The sequence below is a fragment of the Lineus longissimus genome, chromosome 14 (assembly GCF_910592395.1).
Source record: "Lineus longissimus chromosome 14, tnLinLong1.2, whole genome shotgun sequence".
NCBI classification, from domain to species: Eukaryota; Metazoa; Nemertea; class Pilidiophora; order Heteronemertea; family Lineidae; genus Lineus; species Lineus longissimus.
Window position 1 is genome coordinate 4,834,628 of NC_088321.1, and position 24,818 is coordinate 4,859,445.

At 40.0% G+C, this 24,818-nt stretch overlaps 2 protein-coding genes across 5 annotated transcripts in view; one reads left to right on the plus strand and one right to left on the minus strand.

The window, feature by feature from the left end:
• Positions 1 to 4,943: 4,943 nt before the first annotated feature.
• Positions 4,944 to 24,818, plus strand: part of LOC135498621 (uncharacterized) — a 109,564-nt gene continuing 89,689 nt past the window's right edge. For 3 of the 4 annotated variants that reach the window (XM_064788976.1, XM_064788979.1, XM_064788978.1), the window contains exon 1: positions 6,591 to 6,922. The gene's annotated coding sequence lies outside the window, so the exon portion shown is untranslated. Of the gene's footprint in view, positions 4,977 to 6,590; positions 6,923 to 24,818 lie in introns of those variants that run through there. The other variant, XM_064788977.1, reaches the window with a different exon arrangement.
• The window catches only part of LOC135498935 (uncharacterized), a 50,478-nt gene continuing 43,683 nt past the window's right edge, over positions 18,024 to 24,818 (minus strand). Inside the window, exons 12-13 of the mRNA XM_064789461.1 lie at positions 19,812 to 19,874; positions 18,024 to 19,212 (exon numbers count right to left, since the gene is read on the minus strand). Of these exons, the coding sequence (XP_064645531.1) occupies positions 19,094 to 19,212; positions 19,812 to 19,874 (182 nt within the window). The 3' untranslated portion in view covers positions 18,024 to 19,093. The remainder of the gene's footprint in view (positions 19,213 to 19,811; positions 19,875 to 24,818) is intronic.

The window sequence follows — 24,818 nt, forward strand, 5'->3', positions numbered from 1 at the left end:
GTCTCGTTCTTTTTAGGCGAGCAATACTTTTCGAACTCATCACATACTTTTTTGAACACTTTTTTGTCGTCATTTGACAGTTCGAATGTGTTGTACAAATCAGTTGCAGCCTGACCGGCCACCGTAAGCAGAACAGCAATTTTGCGAGGATCACCAAACTTATCCGCTTCAATCGCCAACATGTAAAGATCTAGTCTTTGTTTGAAGACCTTCCAGTTGTGGTCTACATTCCCATCTAGGGATAGCGGGTCTGGTTGTTTGATGGCATCCATTGGTTTTGATTATTTTTAACCCCTCTTCTGGTACCATGTAAATCGACAAGCGTGTAGTTTCTACTAGAGATGGCGGATGCCTTTATTACGCATGCGCTAGTCATTAAGATTAGTTACAAACACTAAGAGCAGGTGGCGCTAGCTTACAAAAGTGTCCGTCACTGCTCACTGTTCTATTTTGTAGGTGATGTCACTGGTTTCTATGCGCTGTGGGAGGTAGTTAGCCTTTCCACAGCCGGCCAGTGGGAGGGGCTGCCTCCTATAGATCCACCGCCAAAGCTGGTGTTATGATCAGAGTGTCCGTCACTGCTCACTGTTCTATTTTGTAGTTGACGTCACTGGTTTCTATTGGCTGTGAGAGGTAGTTAGCCTTTCCACAGCCAGCCAGTGGGAGGGGCTTTCTCCTTTAGATACACCGGCAAAGCTGGTGTTATGAGTGTCCTTCTCTCGTGCTCGCTACCATCACTTGGTTGGAGAGCACAGTCTAACCAGGTGGTGTCCGTCCGCAAAAATCATTATAAGAGATCCGCTTCAGTACGATACTACCAGTGGCGGCACATGGTGGCAGACAGAGGTATTATCCTCCTGGCCAGGTGATCACCAGGCCCAAGTCATCCCTTTAACCCACCCCTTCCATTACTGATAATGTCTTCCTCTGTTTCGGGCTCCAGTACAGAAACGAAAACGAAAAGGTGGCAAGCGAAAAAAGACATTCAAATCACATAACGACCATTTAGGAAACTTGTTAGAAGACTATTCAAACGTGGACAAGTGAGACAGTTATCAATTTTGTAAGGACTTGGGTGATTGGCTGAAGTAATTCAGAAATGAGTTAGGTCGGGTCTGATTGGTTGGAATTCTGCTGAAGAGTTTTATGGAGAAAGGTGTCTGCCGTGACTATATGCGTTGCCAAAAAGGTGGAAATCGTTATGACTGTCCGGTTGCATGCATCACTTGATTGACATCGATGTTCAAAGTTAAATGGAGAACACGGCCGCTGACAAACCATGTCCTTAAGCATGTTAAAGGGACAACTTGGGCATGAGATATGTTGGTTTTTTCATTACAAAAATGGCTTCCAGCAGGAGCGTGATTTCTCCAAACGGGATAATTGAAAAGTCATTGAAGTCCAATAACAAATGCACAAGAACGGGGTGTAAATTTAGGCCTGTTTGAAATTCGCAAGCCATGCCCAGAACTGCCTTCCAACACTGGTGAAAATCGTTATCAGAGAACAGCATCAGTGTAATACTACCAGTGGTGACGCATGGTGTCAAGCTGGCACATTTTCCTCCTGGCCAGGTAATTCCCAGGTTGTCCCTTTAATAAGATTGAGCTCGGGGCACGGCCGCTCTTGATTGGTTCCTAATTTTCATTTGCTCTGAAACGGTATTTGGCACTAAATTTCTAGGAAGCCACGCCCCCCACAAACCTCAACCAATGAAATCGCATATAAACAACAACAAACCTGAACACGTTGGGGTATCGCGGCTGACTTTTGTTAAGACGTAGCGTAAACTACATTCTCTGTTCGCAATAGTATTTAACCTGGTTGACCAAATTTGTAAAGTCATTCATTGAAAAAGTACCAATTGTACGAAATGTCTGAATAGACTGGAATCGTTGCATTTGTTTATTTAAACCCACACTGAAACGGTATTTGGGCAATTTGTTTTGTAGGAGGAAACCAGTGCACCCGGAGGGAACGAAAACAAAACGTGTTGAATTAGACTGAGTGTTGCGCAAACCTGCCTCAGTAAAAGTTTGAAAGATACTTAGTTAAAAAGATGTGGATGGGGATGTTTTTAGAAATGAATCAAATAAAACGTTTTGTTGTTCGAAGTCTGTTTTCTGTTGGTTGGTTTTCTGTCTGGTTTCTATTTTGTTGAAAGTGTTGTTGGCGTTCATCACTGCTTTATTGGTAACCCTTTCACTGCCGGCTGCCTAGTATTCTCCTCCAGGGAGTATTTTCCTCAAAGGCAGGGTGAGCATCTTTCTTCGAGAAAATTCTACTTTGTCAGGTGTTTGCATTTGGAGGTGTGGTCCTCCAGGGACAGCTCGGAATACAACTCTCCTTTAGCAGGGGACTTTAAGGCCTTCTTCTCCAGGGAGTATTCTCCTCCAACCCAGGATAAGTATTTTTACATGCCACTACGGTTTGGTTTATTGAAATGAATGTTTCTCACTTGATGGAGTCTTATGCTTGCTCTGGCAAAGGTAAAAGGAAGACAGAGCCTTGGTTCCATTTGAACGACGAGGGTTGAGTGTCTCGCTCAAGGACACAAAGACATAACTGCGGTGATCCGTTTGAGAGTCAAACCCATGGTTTCCTGATTGTGAGCCATTTGGATTAACCACTTTGCCACTGATCTTCTGATATCAAAGAGAATATTGACTTTAGTGGTTTGTCATGTGAGTGCAGTAGGGGAGGGTTGGAGACACCGGAGGGGAGATCAGAGGTTCGAGCATTGGGATCGTATTCAGGAGCTTATGGGTTCAACTCTTGAGATGATCAATGCTTTTTTCCACTCCCAACTTTAAGCTGTCCCCTACCGCGCCATCCCCGGTATCCCCTCTAATTATGGTCACCAGACTCACAGTCTGGTGACCATATTGATATCACTCATGTTCTGGTTTCTTTCTTTCTTTCTTTCTGTTTACATTTTACAAACAGTATTGCGAGTGTTCTCCAAAACAGCTAAATAAACCAAATCTATCACCCCTATACCACCAAACACAATCCCATCTAGTGTACGTCGCAAAAGACTTTTCGGATCATTTCGATGACTTTGAAGCGTTTTTATGCTACGATTTTCTGATTTGTTTGAAAATCTCCTTAGCGAATCTGGTGACGTCACGTAACACGAGTTCGATTCGATGACATCACTTGATCCCGAGTTCAATCGAAGTGTTGGCATTCTCATATAAAACAGTTAACTCGGCTTATAACTCGGCTTACTCGGTTCACGCATGCGCATTAGAAGCCACGGGCAGACCATTGATAGATTGGTTCCCGATCGACTCACTAGGGCGTATGAGATTCCCTGTAGTCCTAGTAGTCCTTATATCGATGTGTTTGGTCGCCTGACGCTTGTAACGAGAAGTGTTTTTGGGTGCATTTCTATAGTAACTCACACAATGTAGTGAGTGTAATGGTTACGTATGTATAAAGTGTAAACAAATTTCATATATCCATCATGTCCATCGAATCTGAAAAAATTTGTGCAAAAACCATGACAATTCTGGTTCCGGTGTAAAAGTAAAAAGTGTCCACCCTGGAAAAAGTGTCCGGCCCTATTGTATTCTGCAATATGGTTCTATAGAGACCCTGACAGTCAATAGCTCAGAGATTGAAGCGCATAATAGAATTGTTCCCGGACATTTTATCCTAGGACATTTTAAACTTCTACACCGGTACAGTTTGTCACATTCCATACGGGCCGCGCGCGTTGGCCGATCCTGCATTCACAACGCACCGCACCCATAGTTACCACGTCGGACGTGATTCCCATTGTTTCCTTCCTCGTGACGCAATTATTTCATGACATCATGAGCCATTGACCATTCACGCAAGTAGATTTATTCGCACCGGCGCCACTGAAGTGCGGGTGTGGGACATCATGTATTTCAAAATCGTCTGCTAGGACATACAGGACAACGTCGGCGGAGACAGTTGTGACATTTCATTGCAGACAAAGAAAACGTCCTCTTCTTCTCGATTTACGTAACTTCAAAAAGTCAGTTTTATCACTACTAAATCCAGATCCAGTCACGTGATTTCTAGTAACTGCCAAACTCAACCCAGTGCCAGAACTGTGAAGTAATGATGTAGGTCACGTGGTCAGAGTGCAGGAGTTCCCTTACCGCATGGCTATCCGATTTAGCATCTACCGTTCCGGAACGACATCAGCGCCTCCAGTGTCAAGATCGTAAATTTGCCATTCTTGATTTTGGCGCCAAACGAATAAAAAAAACGCGTTAAAACAATTAAGAATATATCGGCTACAAAAATTCGTTATTAACCAACTGCTGAAGAAACATACACAAATATCTAGGCTAGCAGGTGGAAAATTCAATTATTATTTCACCACAAAGAGCTGCTTCTGTCCGCAGATATGAGACAGCTACCGGGGCGGGGACTATTTCTTATGGGGCCTTATTGTTCAGCGTCTCCAAGGAATTCTATTTTTAGAGTCCAATGGGGGGGGGGGGGGGGTTGGGGGGGCCTTCCCCCCAATGTACTGACTAAAACCTGTCACTTTCAGAGAACGGGGTTGGGGCTTTGGGGGTCTCATCCCCCAATGTACTGGCTAAATATGTCAGAAGGACGGGGGTTTGGGGGGCTCCCCCATGTCAAACAGTTGTGGGAGTTGACTAGAGCTTGCTCTTTACATATTATAGGCCTAGTACATGCCCACCAATGCAGATTGAAGTCGGACCTCTCGGCTCTGGCTGTTGGGGCGCAGGACCCCCGCCGCGAAGACCGATCAGCCGGTTGCGGCTGACGGGGAAAAGGTCACATAATTTAGGAGGAGAGACGATAACGACGAGGATGGATTTCTCTAATTTCTACTTTTTTTCGGACTTTTAGATCTGGCATTTTGGCAGATCGTTGTGGATAGGGAGGAGGCTAGTATTGGATGAGCGGAAAGAGTGGATATCGTTTATACTGGAGATATTGACGTCGGGTAGAGACATCGTTTTGTAGGGAGCATAAACGGACGTTTTTGTGCAGTGTTTGCCGTCACTATTTTCTCCCGCCGTGGCTCATGAAGGGAGGCCTCCCGCCCGCGATTATTTAGATCGTTCTATTCCAATACGACAATCAAGATGTACAGACCGGGGGAGCTGGCTGTACGTACCCATAAGTCTTTGCGGTAGTCTCGCGCGTACCGGATATAACCTAATATGTAAAGTCAAGAACTTAGTGAGCCCCCCCTTTAGGTCGGGGGAGCTCCCCCGAACCCCCCTACGAGCATATGTTAAGTGCAAGCTCTAACAACTACAGCTGTTACAATGGGGGGACACCCCCCAAACCCCCCTCCGTCGACATAGGTTTTTACCAGTGCGTTGGGGGGAAGCTCCCCCCAAACCCCCCCCCCCCGGTGGACAATCAACTAGCCCTTCTGTGTCATACTGCTGGAGGGGGGGTGCGATGGATGGGACCACTCATATAGTTCCTTCCGACACATTTTTGTTTTGGTAATGTAATACATTGTGATTGACCTTATTCACGGGAATCGGGCGTTTCCAGTGATATACGACACAAATGGGTTGTCCTCATGCATTCACTTTCGAAACGCATTTTAAAATAGATGTTACGTCATGTTATTGTTAATGGGACACGTCATCATCGCGTACATTTGGGAAAAACTCCCTAACGAGACCGGAGCAGACGGCTGAAAGCAGTTTAATTATTGGCCGCTAGGGTACAGAATGTACATCGCTCACCCGAATTTTTCACGCAACTATAGCTAAATAGAGCTAGTTCTGGTTTGTAATTCATTTTGATACTTCAGATTTGGGTAGTTGACTAAAATAACTTAGTCGTCAGTGTGGTTTTAAGCAGGAAAAACGTATTTGTTTTTCTTAAAGTGCCTTTTTTGGACGGGTGTGTGCGATTGTTTTGTTTTTATGTCACGTGACCTCGACCATGTCAACACAAAATTGAAATAAACCACCCTTTTCTGTCATTATTTAGGACGGATATTTCTCTAATAAAAATATTATAATTGGCCAATTTCTTAGGCATATGATGTAGCGAATTCCCATGAAGATTTAAATTAATTTCAACCAATGGGATAGCAACCACCACCGGAAGATCGCGGAGAAATCGGTAAACTCAACGGAGTTAATTCAGAAAAATACCAAAAAAAATTGTTTGTAGGATATACAATATTTACTCTCTTTATTTCTCATCAAATCAGTATATACGTGTATCTTAAGAGCCCCTCCTAAAGGGGGGCTTATTACCAACTCGGCCTACCAACTCGGCCTGGGTTATAAATCATTGGTTTATTGGCATAAGTTTTTCTTATATATTTTTGTTTTTTGTTGGTATATTTTGGCCTACTATGTATTCATTCCTGTTGGAAATTTGAAGAAAATTTATTGGGATTTGAAGGAGAAATCCATGAAATAACGGCGGCGAGTGTGGAAAAGTCGCGGTAGCACATTCATGACTGTGATTTCATGGATTTATCCTCCAAATCTTGATGAATTCTCTTCAAATTTCCAACAGGAATGAATAAATAGTAGGCCTATATATAGAGCAACAAAAAAAAACAATATAAGGAAAACTTATGCCAATAAACCGATGATTTATAACCCAGGCCGAGTTGGTGGGCCGAGTTGGTAATAGGCCGAGTTGCCCCGTAATCATTTAGATCGTTCTATTCCAATACGGAGAACGTGAGTAACATTTTATTCATTGATTTATTTGGATTCGGATAGGCCGATGAGATCTTTGTGAACTTTGTTCGTGTACATATGTTGTCGTATTCGGAATCGTGTATATTCGTATTATTCTAAACCACGTGAATGTGAATGGATTCTGGAAGGATCTATTCAATCGTATCGTAAATGTGGAGCTCGCCAAGCCAGGATCGACAGCAAGTGGACTCATAGAGAATTGAAGAAACCAGGCTGTGGTAAGTTTGTGACATTTTAGTACTTTATAGATACAGTCCTCACATCGCCTTATTGTATGGGAGGTCAATTATAGCTGCGCCCAAAAAACTTGTCGCTGGCTCCAATGATGCAACTCTCTTAAGCGCATCTAAAATTATCCCCATACTCCTACAATAACTGGAACTGCAGCTTATTTAGCAGAGGTTGGGTGCAGCCTTTGAATTCTGAAAATCGAAAAGTTTGAAAAACCCTCATAAAATATATTAAAATATATTCCGTTATTTTTCAAAAGCCAATATTTGCACCAGTGAGTAGAAACAAGCATTTATAAAATGTGTAAATATCGGTCACTTGGGCTAACCAGATGTACCATTGTTATTCAATATAATATTGATGACACTTGGCAATGTCGTGAATTCTGGTCGAATTCTTCAAATACGTCAATCATCAGTCTTTAATTACATTTGATCAGCCTCAATCATGCTAGTCGAATGCGTGTTAAGCATTAAATAAAAGCATCCAGATGTACTTTATAGTTGTAACAAGTGGCTTTTGATTCCCAGTTATTTTTAATATCTGATGTTTCATTTAAGTGTTGAATTTGGTGAAATTCTGCTAAAAAAACTCAGTCACAAACAGGTAGTTTATACAAGCCCCCTTGTATGAATTGTGCTAGGGACGAAGAGCCATGAGTAGAAAGTGCTCTGGTATAATGATTAGTATATGCCTGAAGGAAAATATGGTAGTGACTTTTAGATACTGAAAATTTTCATAACAAGTTTGTCAAAAATGCACCACCTGTTTTTAGTCAGAATTCAATTGCCACTCAAGGGTCAACAGATAGCGATAAAACATCAACATTTATGTGAAAGTGGCCACAATATGAAGCGATTTCAGCATGATGCAGGCCCTGGTTTCGCCTCAGCAGCAAAAAGTTATATCAAGTTCTTAAAAATCTTCTTGATCCGCCCTCGTAATACATTGAATAATACCTTGGTTCATATGACATACAAGTAGTGAAGAAAATGTCCGTATTACAAAAGTTGATGACGGAAGTTTGCCTAAAAAAATGAAACGGCCAGGGGCCATTGTGCTCACCGAATAGATATTTGGTGCTTTGGAATTCATCCAGGTTAAGAAACATTGTACATGTATAGTATTTAGGTCAAACCAAAGTCGGTATGACATGTGATGTATCGTTGCTTGGAGTAAGTACCATAAGAATATCATCAAAAACAAGTCACTAATAAACGAGATATTGCACTTTTTACCTATTTTAATTTTGGCCTCCTGGTGGCCAAGTTGAGTACCAGATCAGATCGAAATTCAGTGACCTCTGTGACCTTGAAAAGCAGGTCAGATCAAAAACTCATATGATATGCGATGTATCCTTGCTAGGAGAACCTACCATAAAAATGCTATTGAAAACGAATCACTAATAAGCGAGATATCACACTTTCTAGGTTTTCACTTTTGGCCTCCTGGTGGCCAAGTCAAGAATCAGACGGACTGAAATTCAGGGTCAGAGGTCAGCTGACCTAGGGGGTACTTTGTACAAAGTCTTAAGTTCATAGCCTTGGGGGTTAACAAACGTTCCACAGTTACGCTCAAATGGCCAATTTACACGATTTGACCTCTGTGACCTTGACAAGTACGTCAAATCAAAAACCCGTATCGTATGTGATGCATCCTTGCTAAGAGTATCTACCATAAAATTTTTACCAAAAACTAGTCAGTAATAAGCGAGATCATTCATATGGCACTATTCAAATTTTTGGTTTTGGCCCCCTGGTGGCCAAGTTAAGAATCAGACCAGACCGAAAATCAGTGTCACAAGTCATCTGACCTAGGGGGTCATGTGTACAAAGTTTAAAGTTCATAGCTTTAGTGGTTAAGAAACGTGCCATATTTACACACAAACGGCCTCTGTGACCTTGAAAAGTACGCCACATCGACCTGATTTTTTGTCAACATGTAGAGCTACGTAACAGGCGTCTACATACCAAATTTAAAGACTATAGGACAAATAAAGACAAAACGTGCCACTATCAGTGACATTTTAGAGCTTGATCTCTGTGACCTTGGAAAGTAGGTCAAATCAAAAACCCGTATGATATGTGATGTATCCTTGCTAGGGGTACCCACCATGAAATTTTAGCAAAAACAAATCAGTAATAAACGATTTATCGCACTTTTTAAGTTTTTGGTTTTAGCCCCCTGGTAGCCAGGTGAAGAATCAGACCGGACCGAAATTCGCTGCCAGAGGTAATGTGACCTAGGTCATAATGTGTACAAAGTTTCATGTTCATAGCACAAGCGGTTAAGAAACGTGCCACACAGGATACGGACGACGACGGACACAGGGCTATCGTATAGACTCCCCTGACCTTGAGCCAAAAAGGGCTGTGCGGTAGGTCACTTGCCTGAATTCGTCTACCAACTAATCCGTGTTTTACCAAGACCGTTTACTGACAGATTGACAATTAGACAATCAGTAGCGAAAGCAATTCTGACAAGAGAATCCTCACACTGACGCTGAGATAATTTATTGCCAAAAGGCGGCATCATTTACCGGTCAAATACACCAAAAATCTCCAGCCCATGTCAACTTCATCCACAAAAGTTAGTTAATTTGATTTGATTTGATTCAATTTAATTTCATATAAATTATGAGCAACGATACAGACATATTGTATCGGTAACTATTGCAGCCACGCTTTGGCAATAACGTCCTCATTGCTTTTACGCACTCAACGTCTATAAGGTTACATTTAGCAGAAATTGATTTATATATCCATTGAAAAAGTACATGCTTCTCTCTGGAGCACGAGAAATCATTCTCACAATCCCTATTTGTATAACAATATTACACGCTTCTAAAGAGTATACAATTAACACAGTGGCCCAATATGTATCAAAATACGTGACGCAGTACAGCGAAATTAACATAATGTCACAAGTATCTTGTTTAGCAGGATGCAATTGGAAATACAAGTACGTAACTGATTAGCATCAATTCTTTTCCCATCAAATTGTCAAATGTTGGTGAGATCTTTGCACTACCATCTTGCTGTGAACTACAACGGAGATTTATGAAAATAACTTTTAACTCAAAATCGCCTTTCCTGGTCAATGGGTTGTTATGCTGTCCTGCTCCATGTATTAGTTACATGTTCTAGAGTACAAAAAGACATACTGTCCACATAGTTCAAGCATAAAAATCCTAAGATTCTAGAATATAATTAACACAATGGCCCATATGCATTGAATTGTACTCATCATAGAATTCCATTTTCCACCAATAGTCTTATGGTTTGCGGACTTTTGCTTCTGGTTCAGAGCAACATTTCATTAAAGTGTTCCTTTTGTGAAACGTTCCTCTAAACACAAGGAGATTTTAAAATCAAACCGTATAAACACTTATATAAAAAGTTTCTAGAGGAAAGAAGGATACCGACATCTGAATAGTCTTATGAGTGAGGTTTCGCTATCCCGTTACACCGAAAACGGTCCTCGTTCCCGTTCTCATTATCGGAAATATCAAAAAAGATTTCCTATTCCCCGTATAAAAATGCATGCATGCATTCACAACCAAGATTTCGGCCTGTTTTATCATCAGCCCTCTTGGTTTACAAACCAACCTTTCTGGATGTTATTCTTAATCACGGTTCGGCAACTGGGTACCAAGGCCTGGTGGACGAAATCCGGTTATGAGATCGAGAAAACCAGCTCAGAAATTGATGAAGTTATTCGCATCAGTCGATCAATCTCGGTCGATCGGTTCTTGGAACGGGATAGCAAAAACTCACTATACTGTTGACTTCAGAGGAACGTTTTACAAGTGATCTTATCTGTGTAAAACTTTGCTCTCCGCTAGAATAAGCCGCGCCGAACAATGTATAGGTGCAAGCTTCGAGAGCACAGAAATGGAATACCATTCATACAACGGCCCTAATGCATCAAGATAATAATAAGTTTCTCTAGAGTACAAATAGAAATACAATTCACACAATGCAAGCAAAACATTACGTTTCTATGATACAATACGCATCAGAATATGTGACGCAGCCAGTAAAACATTGCATGTCGATTACCAGGTGAATTTTTGGATACAAATGCACTTGAAAATGGGAACTGCATTACTCAGCATGAATTATTCTCCCATAAAATTATCAATTTTCAAACAAAGACGTCTTCACGTGACACTGAATCTCACGAAATGGAGTTTTCAAAAATAAACTGCAACTCAACTTGTTTTCTGTTCACTTTGACTCGTTTTACTGTCAGAATATGTGACGCAGCCAGTAAAACATTGAATGTCAACAAGTGATTTTTTTGAGACAATAATGCACTTGCAAATGGGAAAAGCATTACTCAGCATGAATTATTATCCCATAAAATCATCAACTTTCAAGCAAAGATGTCTTCACATCAATCTGAATCACACGAAATGGAGTTTTCAAAAAGAAACTTTCAACTCCCTTTTTTTTCCTGTTGACTTTGACTCGTTTTCTGTCTGCATGGGTCACAAGTTTACCGAGTTCAAAAATAATTCACACACTGATTATGCCAAAAGATATCATGCTTTAGAAGCGTATCTATATATGAAATACAGTTTCAGCGTTTATACCGTATGCCTAAAATATCAAGCTTCACGAGCATAAGAAGTACAGTTCTCCCGTTATCCATAACGTATGCCCAAAACAGTTACTCGAGCACACGAAATACTCTCTTATTCCTTAAAAATACATTAGGCTACTAGAGTATATAAAATATGATACAATACAATTCATAGAATATGAAATGGGGCGGGCAGGTTTCCAGTCACTGTTTTTGCAATGCAGCAGTCAACGCATGCCAGTAACACATTTCATTGTTCGCCAAAACATCGACATCTCACCACAGCCAATTGACATGAAATCGCTCTTTTCTGGAAGCACGGGAGGAACAGTGCATGAAGCTGCAGCCAGCTGACAGCGTCATCGCTCCGTTGCGCTCAGCAGAGTGAAAAATACATTGTCCATGTTGGCCACGGCATTCTAAACTAAAGGGAGTAGACAGTATTATAGACTATTCTAAACTAAAGGGAGTAGACAGTATTGGGATGACAGTCTGAATAATCTCACCATTTGGGCAACCAAGGACAGAAATTCAGGAATCTACCTTGCCTACTATAATTTAAGTGGGCAAGGTAGCCGACTGGTTATATAACATTGATATACCACAGGGGCACGCTTTATAAGTGGGAAATCAGTCAAGCTAGCAGGAATAAGCATGAAAGCAAAGATATAACATTTAACTCGCCTGTCCCGAAGGCATTAGAAAAATATTTCTATTCTTGATTGAATTCAGGGGCCGATTTTAGATCACTGTTGACTTATGATGTGTACCCCTGTGTGATAAATGTTAGCCTTTTTGTTCGAGGTGACATACAAGCAAAACAGAAAGGGTCAGAAATGTCCATGTGGAGGGAGTAAGCGGTCGAGGACCGAAATCATAACTGACTTTAAACAAGCTTGGTCAGTTTTCCTGATTTTATCCTGTAAATCGGCAACAAATTTATCATATACCTCATGTGCACTGATCCGGCAGACAAAACATAGAAACAAATGATGTTCTACGGCCTGCGGTCTGGAGCTTTCATGCTGATCCGGCGACTCGGACCGGTCTCTCTGTGGGTTTTCTTATTTTACCAACCTGAGGATGAATACATTCTTTGTTTAAGCCAGTACGGCTGTGTTGTACAGCTATAACATGCTAGAATTGATTAATCATGAGTCATTTGTCTTGGATCAAGATGTTTCGTTATGCACCATGTATTTTGTTTTGTTTTCACAAATTTTCAGGAAAATGGCTGATCTTGTAACCGAAAAGTCGTTTTACTTGTTTGTCTCCCCTAATCAACTTTATCACTTATGAAATAATATATGAGCTGATTCGGACTGCATTTGCGGTTCTTTATACGTCTTTTCTATTAATTTTGTCTTTGAGTTTGAACATGGACAAATGTGCCAATTGACCAAACAATTGGCTTTGACTCTCGCGTGATCGGGTGTGGACTGAAATAATCAGCTAATTATGATAAAGCTTGTTTCGGCGCTTTTCAAACTACATGATTGTATATGATTGACAACCAAGCTAATCAACAATCGACACTGAATATACCTTCGAGCAGGACTTATGTCACCTAAAATCTAGGTTATCTGTTTATTTAGCAACTCTCAGTTCATGCAAGAAAACAGAGTACAAATACGCATGCACCAAATATTGTGTCCCAGTTGTTACCCTCTAACACGTCGTTCCCCCCCCCCCCCCCCAAAAAAAAATAGCTGGAAGCCAAGTGGCGAATCTAGTGCTCTAGATACATGTCTTCCCCAACCCCAACCGTTGGGCGCCCGTGCTAAAATGGATTCATCATCCATGAATGCTCAAAATAAAGGTTTAATTGAACATGCATAATGTGGTCAAATGATTTTTTTTTTTCATTTTCCATTTTGAAAAACCACGACGAGATTGCTGCAATAGGAGACAAGGGAGACAAGTTATGGAACTGACACCAAACTGGAGGTATTGCATTGGTTGTCTCACCGAACCCGAGGCGTAGTCGAGGTGTTGGCCAACAATTTAGCGCCACCTAGGCGGTTTATGTGAGACGATCAATACCGACAGTGAGGTATCAATTTCTATTCTAAAACATCTCAAATTAAATACCAAAAAAGTGGTTGTAAGTGTTTCTTGACTGCTGCCATATTTTGCACCTTATACCCAAGCGGTCGTGGTTGCCGAACCATAACTGCTGAATTCAAAACGAGGCTTCATTGGCACATGGTGCGTTTACACTGTAAACTGTGGTTCATTATAAAGTTAATTATTGGCCCTGTCAGCTGGTATTGACGCCAGTAGACCAGGGCCAGGTTGTTCAAAAGCACATAAGTCACGCACACAAACACTCGATTTTCGAAGTATTTCTCACCGACTCGTTATTTGGTCCTGAGTCATGAAGTTTTTTACAAGGTTCTCGAGTAGCTAATCAGGTACAGTCCGCACAATCTGGGTAAATTGCAGGTTTCGAGAGTCGAAAAAGATATGATTTAGTCATTTGGTTCATACAAGTATGCACGTACATAATATAACAAGTTTCTGGAGTATAACATGAAATAGACACTCTAGTTTAACTGAACTAACTGCTCCATGTAAACTCTAGTTTGACTGATCTAACAGCTCCATAAGTTATAAGGTAGGTTTCCATATTATTCTTTTGGAAAGTTTTTCCCGATTCCCCGTAAGACTAATTGTACACACGACGATTTACGAGTGTCGTGTGAATGAATTGGCGCTGTATTTGATGATACGACCAACCTTCGTAGTTCGTAGTTCGTATTGCTTGTGAAACCTGCCTCTAAGGAGCTCGACACATACGCCAATAATATGTCTCAATGACCACCTTCGTGACTTGTCCACCCAATTTGAATCTCAATACATATATCGACATTGTGAAAGTGATCGAGTGTATCTACTAAGTGAGACCGGACCGGACATGATGACGCTGCCTGCAACAGCGCATCTGGAGCTACCGCCATTTTGGCTACACCTCCTAATGTTAAAGCAATTAACTCTTTCTAAAAGAATTGAATGCTCATTTAAAACGTGGGAGGCCGCTCTCTGGAAAAAAAGTACAGACTCCCGCCTATTAGTATTCACTACGTTTTGAAAGAGTTCTATCGTTGAAGGATTTCAAGTTCTAGCCAAAATGGCGGTACCTACGGCCAACCCTTAATAACTTTCTTTAATGAAACCAAACCCCTGTACAAATTGTGTGAAGTAAAATTTCTCATACGCTGTAACATCGGGCCTTTTTCTGGAGCGGTTGTGGTGAATAGACTAAAACGCTGGGGCATGATGTAACAGCCATATGCAATATTTCTGACCATCTTGCATCGAACTATAGAGTAATTCATGCATTCGCCCCATGACTGTGCATCAAGATATTACGACTTCTAGAAAATCAAACCACGTTGCACGCACTGGCCCACAGCATCAACAGATAATAAATCACATCATTTTCTAGAGTACAAAAAGAAATATAATACCAGAATACAATACCAGCATGAGTATTTGCAAGTTATATAGTACAGACAGGCTACATTTCACGCACTGGACCTTAAAAGGAGTACGAAAGGAAATTTCTATTACAAGTTTCTTGAGAAACTAAACAATTATCTACGCACTTTGTCCATTATAAGGCCAAGCATACCCAGGCAAAATTATCTGTGAAAATCTATATAGAATCTATGAAAAATCTATAGTGGATATGGCAAACAAGCATACCCAGGCAAAATTATCTGAAACATCTATATAGAATCCATTAGAAATCTATATAGAATCTATAAAAAATCCATAGTGGATATGGTAAACAAGCATACCCAGGCCAAATTAACTATGAAAAATCTATATAGAATCTATGAAAAAGCTATAGTGGATATGGTAAACAAGCATACCCAGGCCAAATTAACTATGAAAAATCTATATAGAATCTATGAAAAAGCTATAGTGGATATGGTAAACAAGCATATCCAGGCAAAATTATCTGTGAAAAATCTATATAGAATCTATGAAAAAGCTATAGTGGATATGGTAAACAAGCATATCCAGGCAAAATTATCTGTGAAAAATCTATATAGAATCTATGAAAAAGCTATAGTGGATATGGCAAACAAGCATACCCAGGCAAAATTATCTGTGAAAAATCTATATAGAATCTATGAAAAAGCTATAGTGGATATGGTAAACAAGCATACCCAGGCCAAATTAACTATGAAAAATCTATATAGAATCTATGAAAAAGCTATAGTGGATATGGTAAACAAGCATATCCAGGCAAAATTATCTGTGAAAAATCTATATAGAATCTATGAAAAATCTATATAGGACATTTTTGCTATATAGATTCGGATGTTGGCTAGTATGCATCGACATGATTTTGTTACCCAATACAGAGCTTATAAATGAGTCTTATACAATGCAATAACAAGAATACATTAATTAGCACAAATAAGCTTCCATCAATTTTGCAAACTTCTGCGAATATCTTCGCGTTACTAAAAATATAGCTCGATCATGAACAGGGTCAGTTTATAGGGCAAGCAGAAGCACATAAAGCCGTGTAGTATTTCGGCTTCCAACAGAGCCGCATCCGCACTGATTTCCCCCCAGTAAATACAATGTGCTATCAAAAATGGCCTTGAAAATATACCAACAAGATGCGAACCTTGTATGCTATACTCCTTTTGTGACTATAGTATCCAGTCCGTGAATTGTAATGCATACAATCATCAAACACTTTTAATCATGTGCGAACATTTGAGTATCATCTCGCATTTTCAAACGCTAACTTAATAATTTGCCGAGCTGCATGGTTTGTCAATGCTTATGCTTTACCTTAGAGAAAAAAAACACTTTAAAAATAAGATTTTTTTCTGGCCACAATGGGTCATCTGCCCTCTATGATCATGTCCCACCTTTTTTGTACAAAATACAATTCAAACATTAGCTCACGTGTATCAAACTACTAAAATAGTCTAGAGTACAAAAGGCAATAAAATGCACTGGTTCACGTGTTTCAAACTAAAACTAATTTCTAGATTACAATCGACAATACAGTATATACTGATTCACGTGTATCAAACTACTACTACATGTTTCTCGAGTACAAAGGACAAATTCGATTCAATATAATTAATGCACTGGTTTATGTGATGTGCATTGAAATATTACACGTGTCTAGTGTTCAGAAAGCGTTTACCATACGAGGCACTGGTTCATGTGTATCAATATACTTAGTACTACAGTTTTGTAGAATGCAACAGGCAACACAAGTCACGCATTGACAAGCATCAATATCTTGGAAAGTCGCCGTTGCGGGAGATCAGAAAAAGCCTTGATTTAAGGAATTGAACCCGAGGCGGAGGACCTTGGTTGAGTTACCAAGACACTCGAGGGTGGAGCTAAAATACAGTCCAAACCCGAGCCGACAGGCGAGGGTTTGGACGAAATTTTAGCTCCACCCGAGAGTGTCTTGGTAACTCAACCAAGGTCCTCCGCCTCGGGTTCAATTTCTATTCTAAAATACCTCAAACTTAAAAAGATAGGCCACGAAAATAACTTGAATATGTGCGAATTTGGCAAATTCCATCCATCGCCGGCCCGGCCGGAGCGCCGGTAGCGCCATTGTTTACATTATGTTACGGCAACGTTACAGAAAATGAGACATGTACATTTTGTACAGCGCGCATAGGAAGTCCGCATCGGCTCGCTCAAGTGATGCTAAAATCCGCGCAAATGAGCTATTTGGAGCGTTTTTCTCGGCAAATATGTGTAGTGCTCATTAAAAAACTTAGGGTGGTTGATGCTTCCTTGACTGATTTGTGTTTGAAGCAGTGTTTTGAGAGCCTCAAACTTCTGAAGTGAGCTGAAATTCCATTGACGTGACGTGTGCATGGTTCCACAATTTAGTGCAACCCGAGGGAACTTTGGTAGAGCATCTTGGTTTTGTGTCCAAAACACTCCGCTCTCAGAACGAGGCTTATGCATTTTCCATTTAAAGTTGACTTTACGGTACCAAGGTATTTTAGAATTTTATTTATACACTGGTGGGCAGTGTCACAATTCAATGGCTCCTCTCAGCCATTAGTGTCTCGCTACCTTCGCATATTCTGATTTCCCTCTTCGGCCAATTTCGACCTATTCCAATGTCTTCGCGCCGCATATAATATCAGTAGAACAAAATTAGTCGCACGTTCCTAAATTATATCAGGTGGTCTAAAAAACCCACTACGTCTCGCTTTTTAAGGTACAATACATCAAATGCTATCTAACGGAAATCATTGAAAAGTTGCCCTCGTGTGGCCGTTGATATTATCTAGAAGAACAAAAAGTTGCAAATCAATAGACTTCATATTATTCATGTAGAGCTTAATTGAAAAGTGTGTGTAAAAAATGCAGTATCATTTCAGAATCGGCGCCATTGTGTTTGCGAGGACCAGGTACTAGCTTTTAGCACGTACTGTGACTTTATCAAGTATGGGCAAAAAAGTGAAAATTCCAAGTTAATACATGCAATGCGACGCATTAAATAAAACAAACAACAAGCATGAGAGAGGTGAACTAAAAACAAAATAACATATCATAGTGCGTCATTTCCTCTGTGCAGCCTACTGGTGTTTACTCTGTAGTTACATCATGTCACACCTTGTTGCCCTTGTCTACGTTTAAACCTTATTAACTCTGATCGCTGTGTTTTTCTGTGATTTTCAATCGAGGGTATACAATTTTCATTGCATGTATCAAACTTGGATTTTTCACTTTTTTGCTCATACTTGATAAAGACACAGTACATACCAAAAGCTAGTACCGGTGTAACATCTGTGGTTGTTTCCCATGTGTCAGTGTTTCCAAACAATAGGCAGCTAGAGAGACCATGACTTTTCAATAGGGGGGATACACAGAAAAACTCGTCAATCTATTTTTGAGCGTTCCCAAACAATGAGGGGAAACACTCAAAAACAGAAACACTCAAAAACATTACACCGGGTCCTCGGACCAAATTATACAGTCTATCATGAAAACGGTGCGACTTTCAATCTTTACGTACATATTAATGGGCCACTTCATAGGAACCGTTTTTTCATTGATTATATATAATGTATCTATTAATGATTATGATAAGTGACCTGTTCTATCAAATGCCTCATTATTTTTCAAAGCAGATTCTACAATGATTGTTGACAAACAGATACCTGGCTCACCTACCCATTGTATATGTAGGTTATGATAGTTTTCAGAATTGCCTTCGGCGGGGCTTGCGTGGCTTGTAGTGCCATAAGTCTACATCGTCCAGATGTGGTCTGCCTAATTTCACTCTCACCCCATGGATCAACATTCCTCAACAAAAATTAATCCTAATTAATACAGCCCTGATGGGTCCATCACAACAATTAGCAAATTAAGAAGCGATCAATGTGCATATTTTAGTATTTAACAAACTCCGCAAAATAAAAATTACAGATTATCTCGCATATATTTTTTGATATAGATTTGATAATCGACAATTTCGCCTGTGTAAAATGTCATTGAACGGGCATATACGTCCTTTGCATGTGTCCATTTCGTCTACTTTCTCACAATAGACAGTCCTATGGTGACTCGGGGACTTTTCTCTTCTTGGTAACAACATCAGAAGTATCACTACTTGACCTACGACGTTTTGGGCGTTGCATGTAGTCCCAAGATGTACCTGCAGTCTCCAAGTCATCTGAATAATAATAATAATAATTTGAATGATTACTTCCATGGTTAAGAGCTGAAATGAAAATGATATCGTTTTAAGTTGAACAACTTTTTTTTAATGTAGATTTGCCGTGATTGCCGTGGCCAAAATGGCGTGTATCACTTTATTTCAAACAAAACATCATAAAGCAAGTGTTGATGATAGCTGGCTTTCTTAATTATCATTAGCAAGGAATGATTGCATGCATGTACCTTCGTTCAACTGGTTGCAAATCTCTGCATAATTTTGTCCGCGCATGCAAAAATAGCAAATGAATAAGCGATCAATGTGCATATTTTAGAGTAGTCTTATAGTAAAGCAGTCTTCAAAACTCAGTAAATTGAAAACATACAGATTATCTCGCATGTAATTGTTTTATATAGATTTAATAATCGACAATTTTTCCTGTGTATAATGTCGTTGAAAGGGCGTATAATTATGTCATCTAGTGTCCATTTTGTCTACTTTCTCACAAAAGACAGTCCTATGGAGAATCAGAGACTTTTTCCTCATTTTGGTTACAACATCAGAAGTATCACTTTTTGACCTACACCGTTTTAGGTGTTGCATTGAGTAAGATGTACCTGCAGTTTCCAAGCCACCGAAAGAAGAAACAGGATGTAAATAACGACTTCCACCGCCAACAACTGAAATGAAAATGCTATCGTTTTAAGTTGAACAACTTTTTTAATGTAGATTTGCCGTGATCAAAATGGCGTGTATCACTTAATTTCAAACAAAACATCATAAAGCAAGTGTTGATAATAGCTGGCTTTCTTAATTATCATTTACAAGGAACGATTGCATTTACCTACGTTCACCTGGTTGCAAATCTCAAATAGAGTCTTACAGAATTCTTTATTGATACGTTATTCATTTTTACACATGTACAAGTCATGTACATTCTTCAAGAATCTTGAAAAAATCTGAACTAAATAATCTTACAAGAATCTTGTAACCCATGTACATGTTCATGTACACAGAAACGAATACGATCTTCATTAACTCTTTCAGTGCCCAGGATTTGGGCATTTTTGGGCATTTTTGGGCATTGTCACTACCCTAAATCTCACAAAAATAATTGAGATACACTCATCAAAATTCTTCAAAACCTTTGTCTTTACCTCCTGTTTCAATAAAACAGCAGTAATAAGTAGGGGCATACTAGGATTATGTTCTAAATTTTTTTGAGGGAGTGGTATTTTTGGCCGATTTTCACCATTTTTCACCTAAAATGAGGGGTGGCAAACCCCACCCCACCCTCTCAGTCGAAAAAATTATTCAATTTGGACGCCCCAGGCCAGAGAAACCATATGAACCACATTTGAGTAGCTGGGGACATCTGGTGTCGTCTGGAGGAACTAAAATACCTTAATATTTAGGACGTACATGTACGTCCTTGGCACTGAAAGAGTTAAGAATCTTTTAAAAAGAATCGTATCTGGATTTTTGACATGGACACTTACACTGTTGAAATATTTCAAAATCGTTCTTTTCTGAAAGCATGTACTCAGACAAAAGTGTCTAGTGTTGGCATTACAAAAATCTAAACGGACCATTATAGGTTACAGAACCCCAATATCCCCAATCCTCGAAAATCCAGAGTCAGTTGTATCCTCCTCCCCTCTCGCACAAGTTACTGACACTGGAATAAATCGATTGTATTCGCGGGAAGAGGCGGACAAATCTGCTCCGCGCAAGGAAAATGGCTCCTACATCATTCCTAGAAACTCAGTTACTATTGAAAACAATCGCCGTCTCTAAAACGCGCTCTTAATCATTGGCTGAAATTTCAAAAGCATGGGACGCACGTGCGGAATTTCTTGATATGCGATGATGCTATCAGATTCACTTTCCAAGTCATTATGACACACAAGGCCTTAGTCAGTACATTTTTTCCGACCTGAGTTGAAACGTCAAGGTTTTCTTGGTCATTTGACCGAAAATTGTAGTCAAATCGGTTCAGAATTGACTGAACTACGTGGGAATGATTCCGCGCAGGATACACCACAAACAATAAATAAGTGAATATCCACAAACAATATATGATAATTATCGTGATTATTGTGGGCAGCTCAAAAAATATGTTTTGTACAAGTCCCAAAAAATTAGTGCGATATACTTTTCTTGAAACCCATTATATCCTATTGAAGTGAATTCTGCTGTAATTGATGCAGCTACACGTCGCACATGTTGGTAATAATTTTTGATTTTGAAGATTTTTGTCATTCAATACATGTTATCAACTAATTAGCCTATACTTTTACTGTCCATCTTCTTCTGAATTGGGTCATCTAGTTGAAAATAAAAAAATCTGCGTTCATACGAACAAGCGCGAGGATGTAAAGAACATAGTATTATTGAGTACATGTATATCGCTTTTCAAAAATCCATAAAAGTTTATAAAAGAAAGAAAAAAATGCCTCGCGTTTTAAAAAACTATTTCTCCGCGGCGGTTGGTTGATCATTGGCAACACGTGACCCCTCGACTCTATTTGGACTTAAAGTGATACTATGATGTGATTTACAACTTTGCAGAAATACGTCCGTTTTTAATTGTTGATCGCAAATGTAAAGCTCAAATTTTCCATTTTTGATTAGATTTATTATAAAATAGCTGTTTTAATCGTGTCAGACTGGCCAACTGCCGAAGACGTTTTGAAAAGCCCGCACTAAGTCACGTGACCTCATGACGTCACAACATAAACAAGTCAGACGTCGAATATTTTCCTATTCACTCTAGGAAGAAGCTATATCCGCAGTAGTTCGCGTACGCTCAGGAAAATCTAATGAATATTAAATGAGGTCTAAAAATTGTTTTTGGAATACCATTATTATGACGTCATTGATGGAATTTCCTGGTTGGACTTAGGAAATTTGTGATGAAATGACTAGGACTGTGGACTTGGGGGAGGGACCGTCCCTTCCCTTACTTCGTTACTTCGGGATTTTTTCCAAATGTGCTGGAAGACCCCCAACGGCAGACGAATTTGGAGTTGGTTCTCGAAGTTGTGTTCCGGCGGAGCATCAGGAGGAGAAGATGAACCACCGGCTGGTGACCTCTTCACTCGAACTTCATGGTGACGGCCCAGTTATTCGATAGGGTCAGGCCAGCGGAAAACCCCAACACCTTCAGTTTTGCTGGTGTTGCCGCAAAACATCGCAGCACAACGCCACCCGACAACCCTTTTCTTCTTCTTCTCCATAATCTTGATGGAATGTCAATGGTCAATGGCAGTTGTAAATAAAAGAATGAGATTTTTTTTTTCGCGGGAATGTAAACCACCGCGACCGCGAAAATGTTCATGTTGTGACGTCATCAACGAAAACGTCGTAGGCGTAGCGCGATTTCAACGGCATCGAAGCGAGCCGTCCGGGCGGGATTAAAACCATCAGTTTCTAGAAAATGTGCGTTTCGATTGAAAAACCTTACCGACTTATGAGAAAGGGACGTAGTCATTTGTCAAAAACAGCTAAAACATTATATGGTGAAATTTGACACGAGTTACCCTTTAATCGATTTATGCTAAATGAAATGGCCAGGGCCATTGTGCTCACCTCATGTGGAGGAAAGATGGATAAAGAGCATGGTATTGTGTCATGTAGTGTTAGGTTTGATGTAGGTCCAAGCAATTACAATTTCCCCAAAATGGCCAATTTACAGTACATTCGACCTCTGTGACCTTGAAAAGTAGGTCAAATCAAAGAAGACCCGGGTGACACATTGAATGGTTGTTAGAATTAGATGTACCTATGATATAAAATTGGTGCCAATCGGGCAAGTCATTACTAGGAATAATGGCATTTTGAAGAATTTCGGATTTGGCCCCCTCCCTGGAGGCCAAACGGCAAATCAGATCGCACCAAACTTCGGTACCTGAGATCACCTGACCAAGGGGTACATGTGTACTTAATTTGTGATCAATAGTCATTGCAGTTAACAAACGTGCCATAGTTACGGCCTGACAGCGAATTTACGCCATTTGACCTCTGTGACCTTGACAAGAAGGTCAAATTAAAAACCTGTGTGACATATACTGTATGGTGGTTAGATGTACCCATGATATCAAATTGGTGGCAATCGGGCAAGAAGTTAAGGAATAATCACATTTTTAAGGTTTTTGGATTTTGCCCCCTGGTGGTCAAGTGGTGAATCATATTTGACCAAACTTCGGTCCCTGAGATCACCTGACTAAGGGGTAAATGTGTACCAAATTTGGTATCAATAGTCATTGCAGTTTAGAAACGTGCCATCGTTACATCCTAACGGCCAATTTACACCATTTGACCTCTGTGACCTTGAAAAGGAGGTCAAATCAAAAACCCGGAGGATATATGATGCACCTTTGCTAGAAGTACCTACCATATTTTTTTCAAAATTTCCCGACTACTATTAAGGGAGATATTGCATATTTTCACTGTTAACGTTTGGCCCCCTGGTGGCCAAACCATGAAACGAATCGGATTGAAACTTAGTCTCCAAGGTGTCATTACATAAGGGTACATGTGTACCAAGTTTCAACTCAATAGCTCTAACAGTTACGAAACGTGCCCTGCTAACGGATGACGGACGACGACGGACGACGACGACGACGACGGACGACGGACGCCACGGTATGGGATAAGCTCACCTCTGCTAAGAGGTGAGCTAAAAAGAAACACTCCTCATTACTTATACTAGCATAAACCCATGGAGCGGGCAAAGTTGAAATGTAATATACATTAGTTAAATGGGCACGATGATTGAGCTACATTAAATTTCTAACGTTACTGAAGTTTTATTAAAGGCTAAACACGAAATGAACTGCATTTAGGGACTTATTGCTGCTATCTACATGCAACCCCCAATAGATTGATTGGAGTATGCTATTTTGCACAATGCATTGAGACCAGTGACAGCAGGTCCTGTTCCAAATAAGGCCCTCACATGTCAGGCATATTACCTACCCACTCCCGTACCCAATGCCACTGTCGGACCAAAGCCAGGCGCATGGAGGAGACAAGACCACTAATGAATATTCATAGGTTGGAGGGTCCAGGCCTATCTATTAGACGAGTGCATGTTTTTTACTCTCAAGTACATATTTGGAGAGGTATTGAAAAAATATTTGTTGTGGCAAGTCTACAGATATAAAGAAATTATTTGATGAAAAAATTAATTTCGAATTTTGCTAATTTGGTAATAGGGGGCGTGTTTTGAGTTTTTTCTGCCAGTTGGCTGAAAAGAGTGGAAATATCAAAGTCTGTCTAATTTGTCGATTAAAAAAAAATTTCCGTGGTCAATCACCATTTTATTTTTCACCATTTACTTGCCCGACTGTCCGGAATAACATAATCTAAATTTCAGATTCACAACACCACGCGTTCTTTGATGCGTCGCGGTCAAACATTGACAATTTAACTGCTAAAAGGCTTAAAAAATCAATTGTGGTCTTGTCTCTATTTACAATACATTTTGGGTCAATATAGTGAAAAATTTGAATGTGCTCAAATCACTCTAATTCATTTAGAATATTGTATTGCTGATGATTTAAGGTCAAAACAAGCTAAAATAATGAGAAAAAAACTTAATTTGACCCAAATAAGAGTCA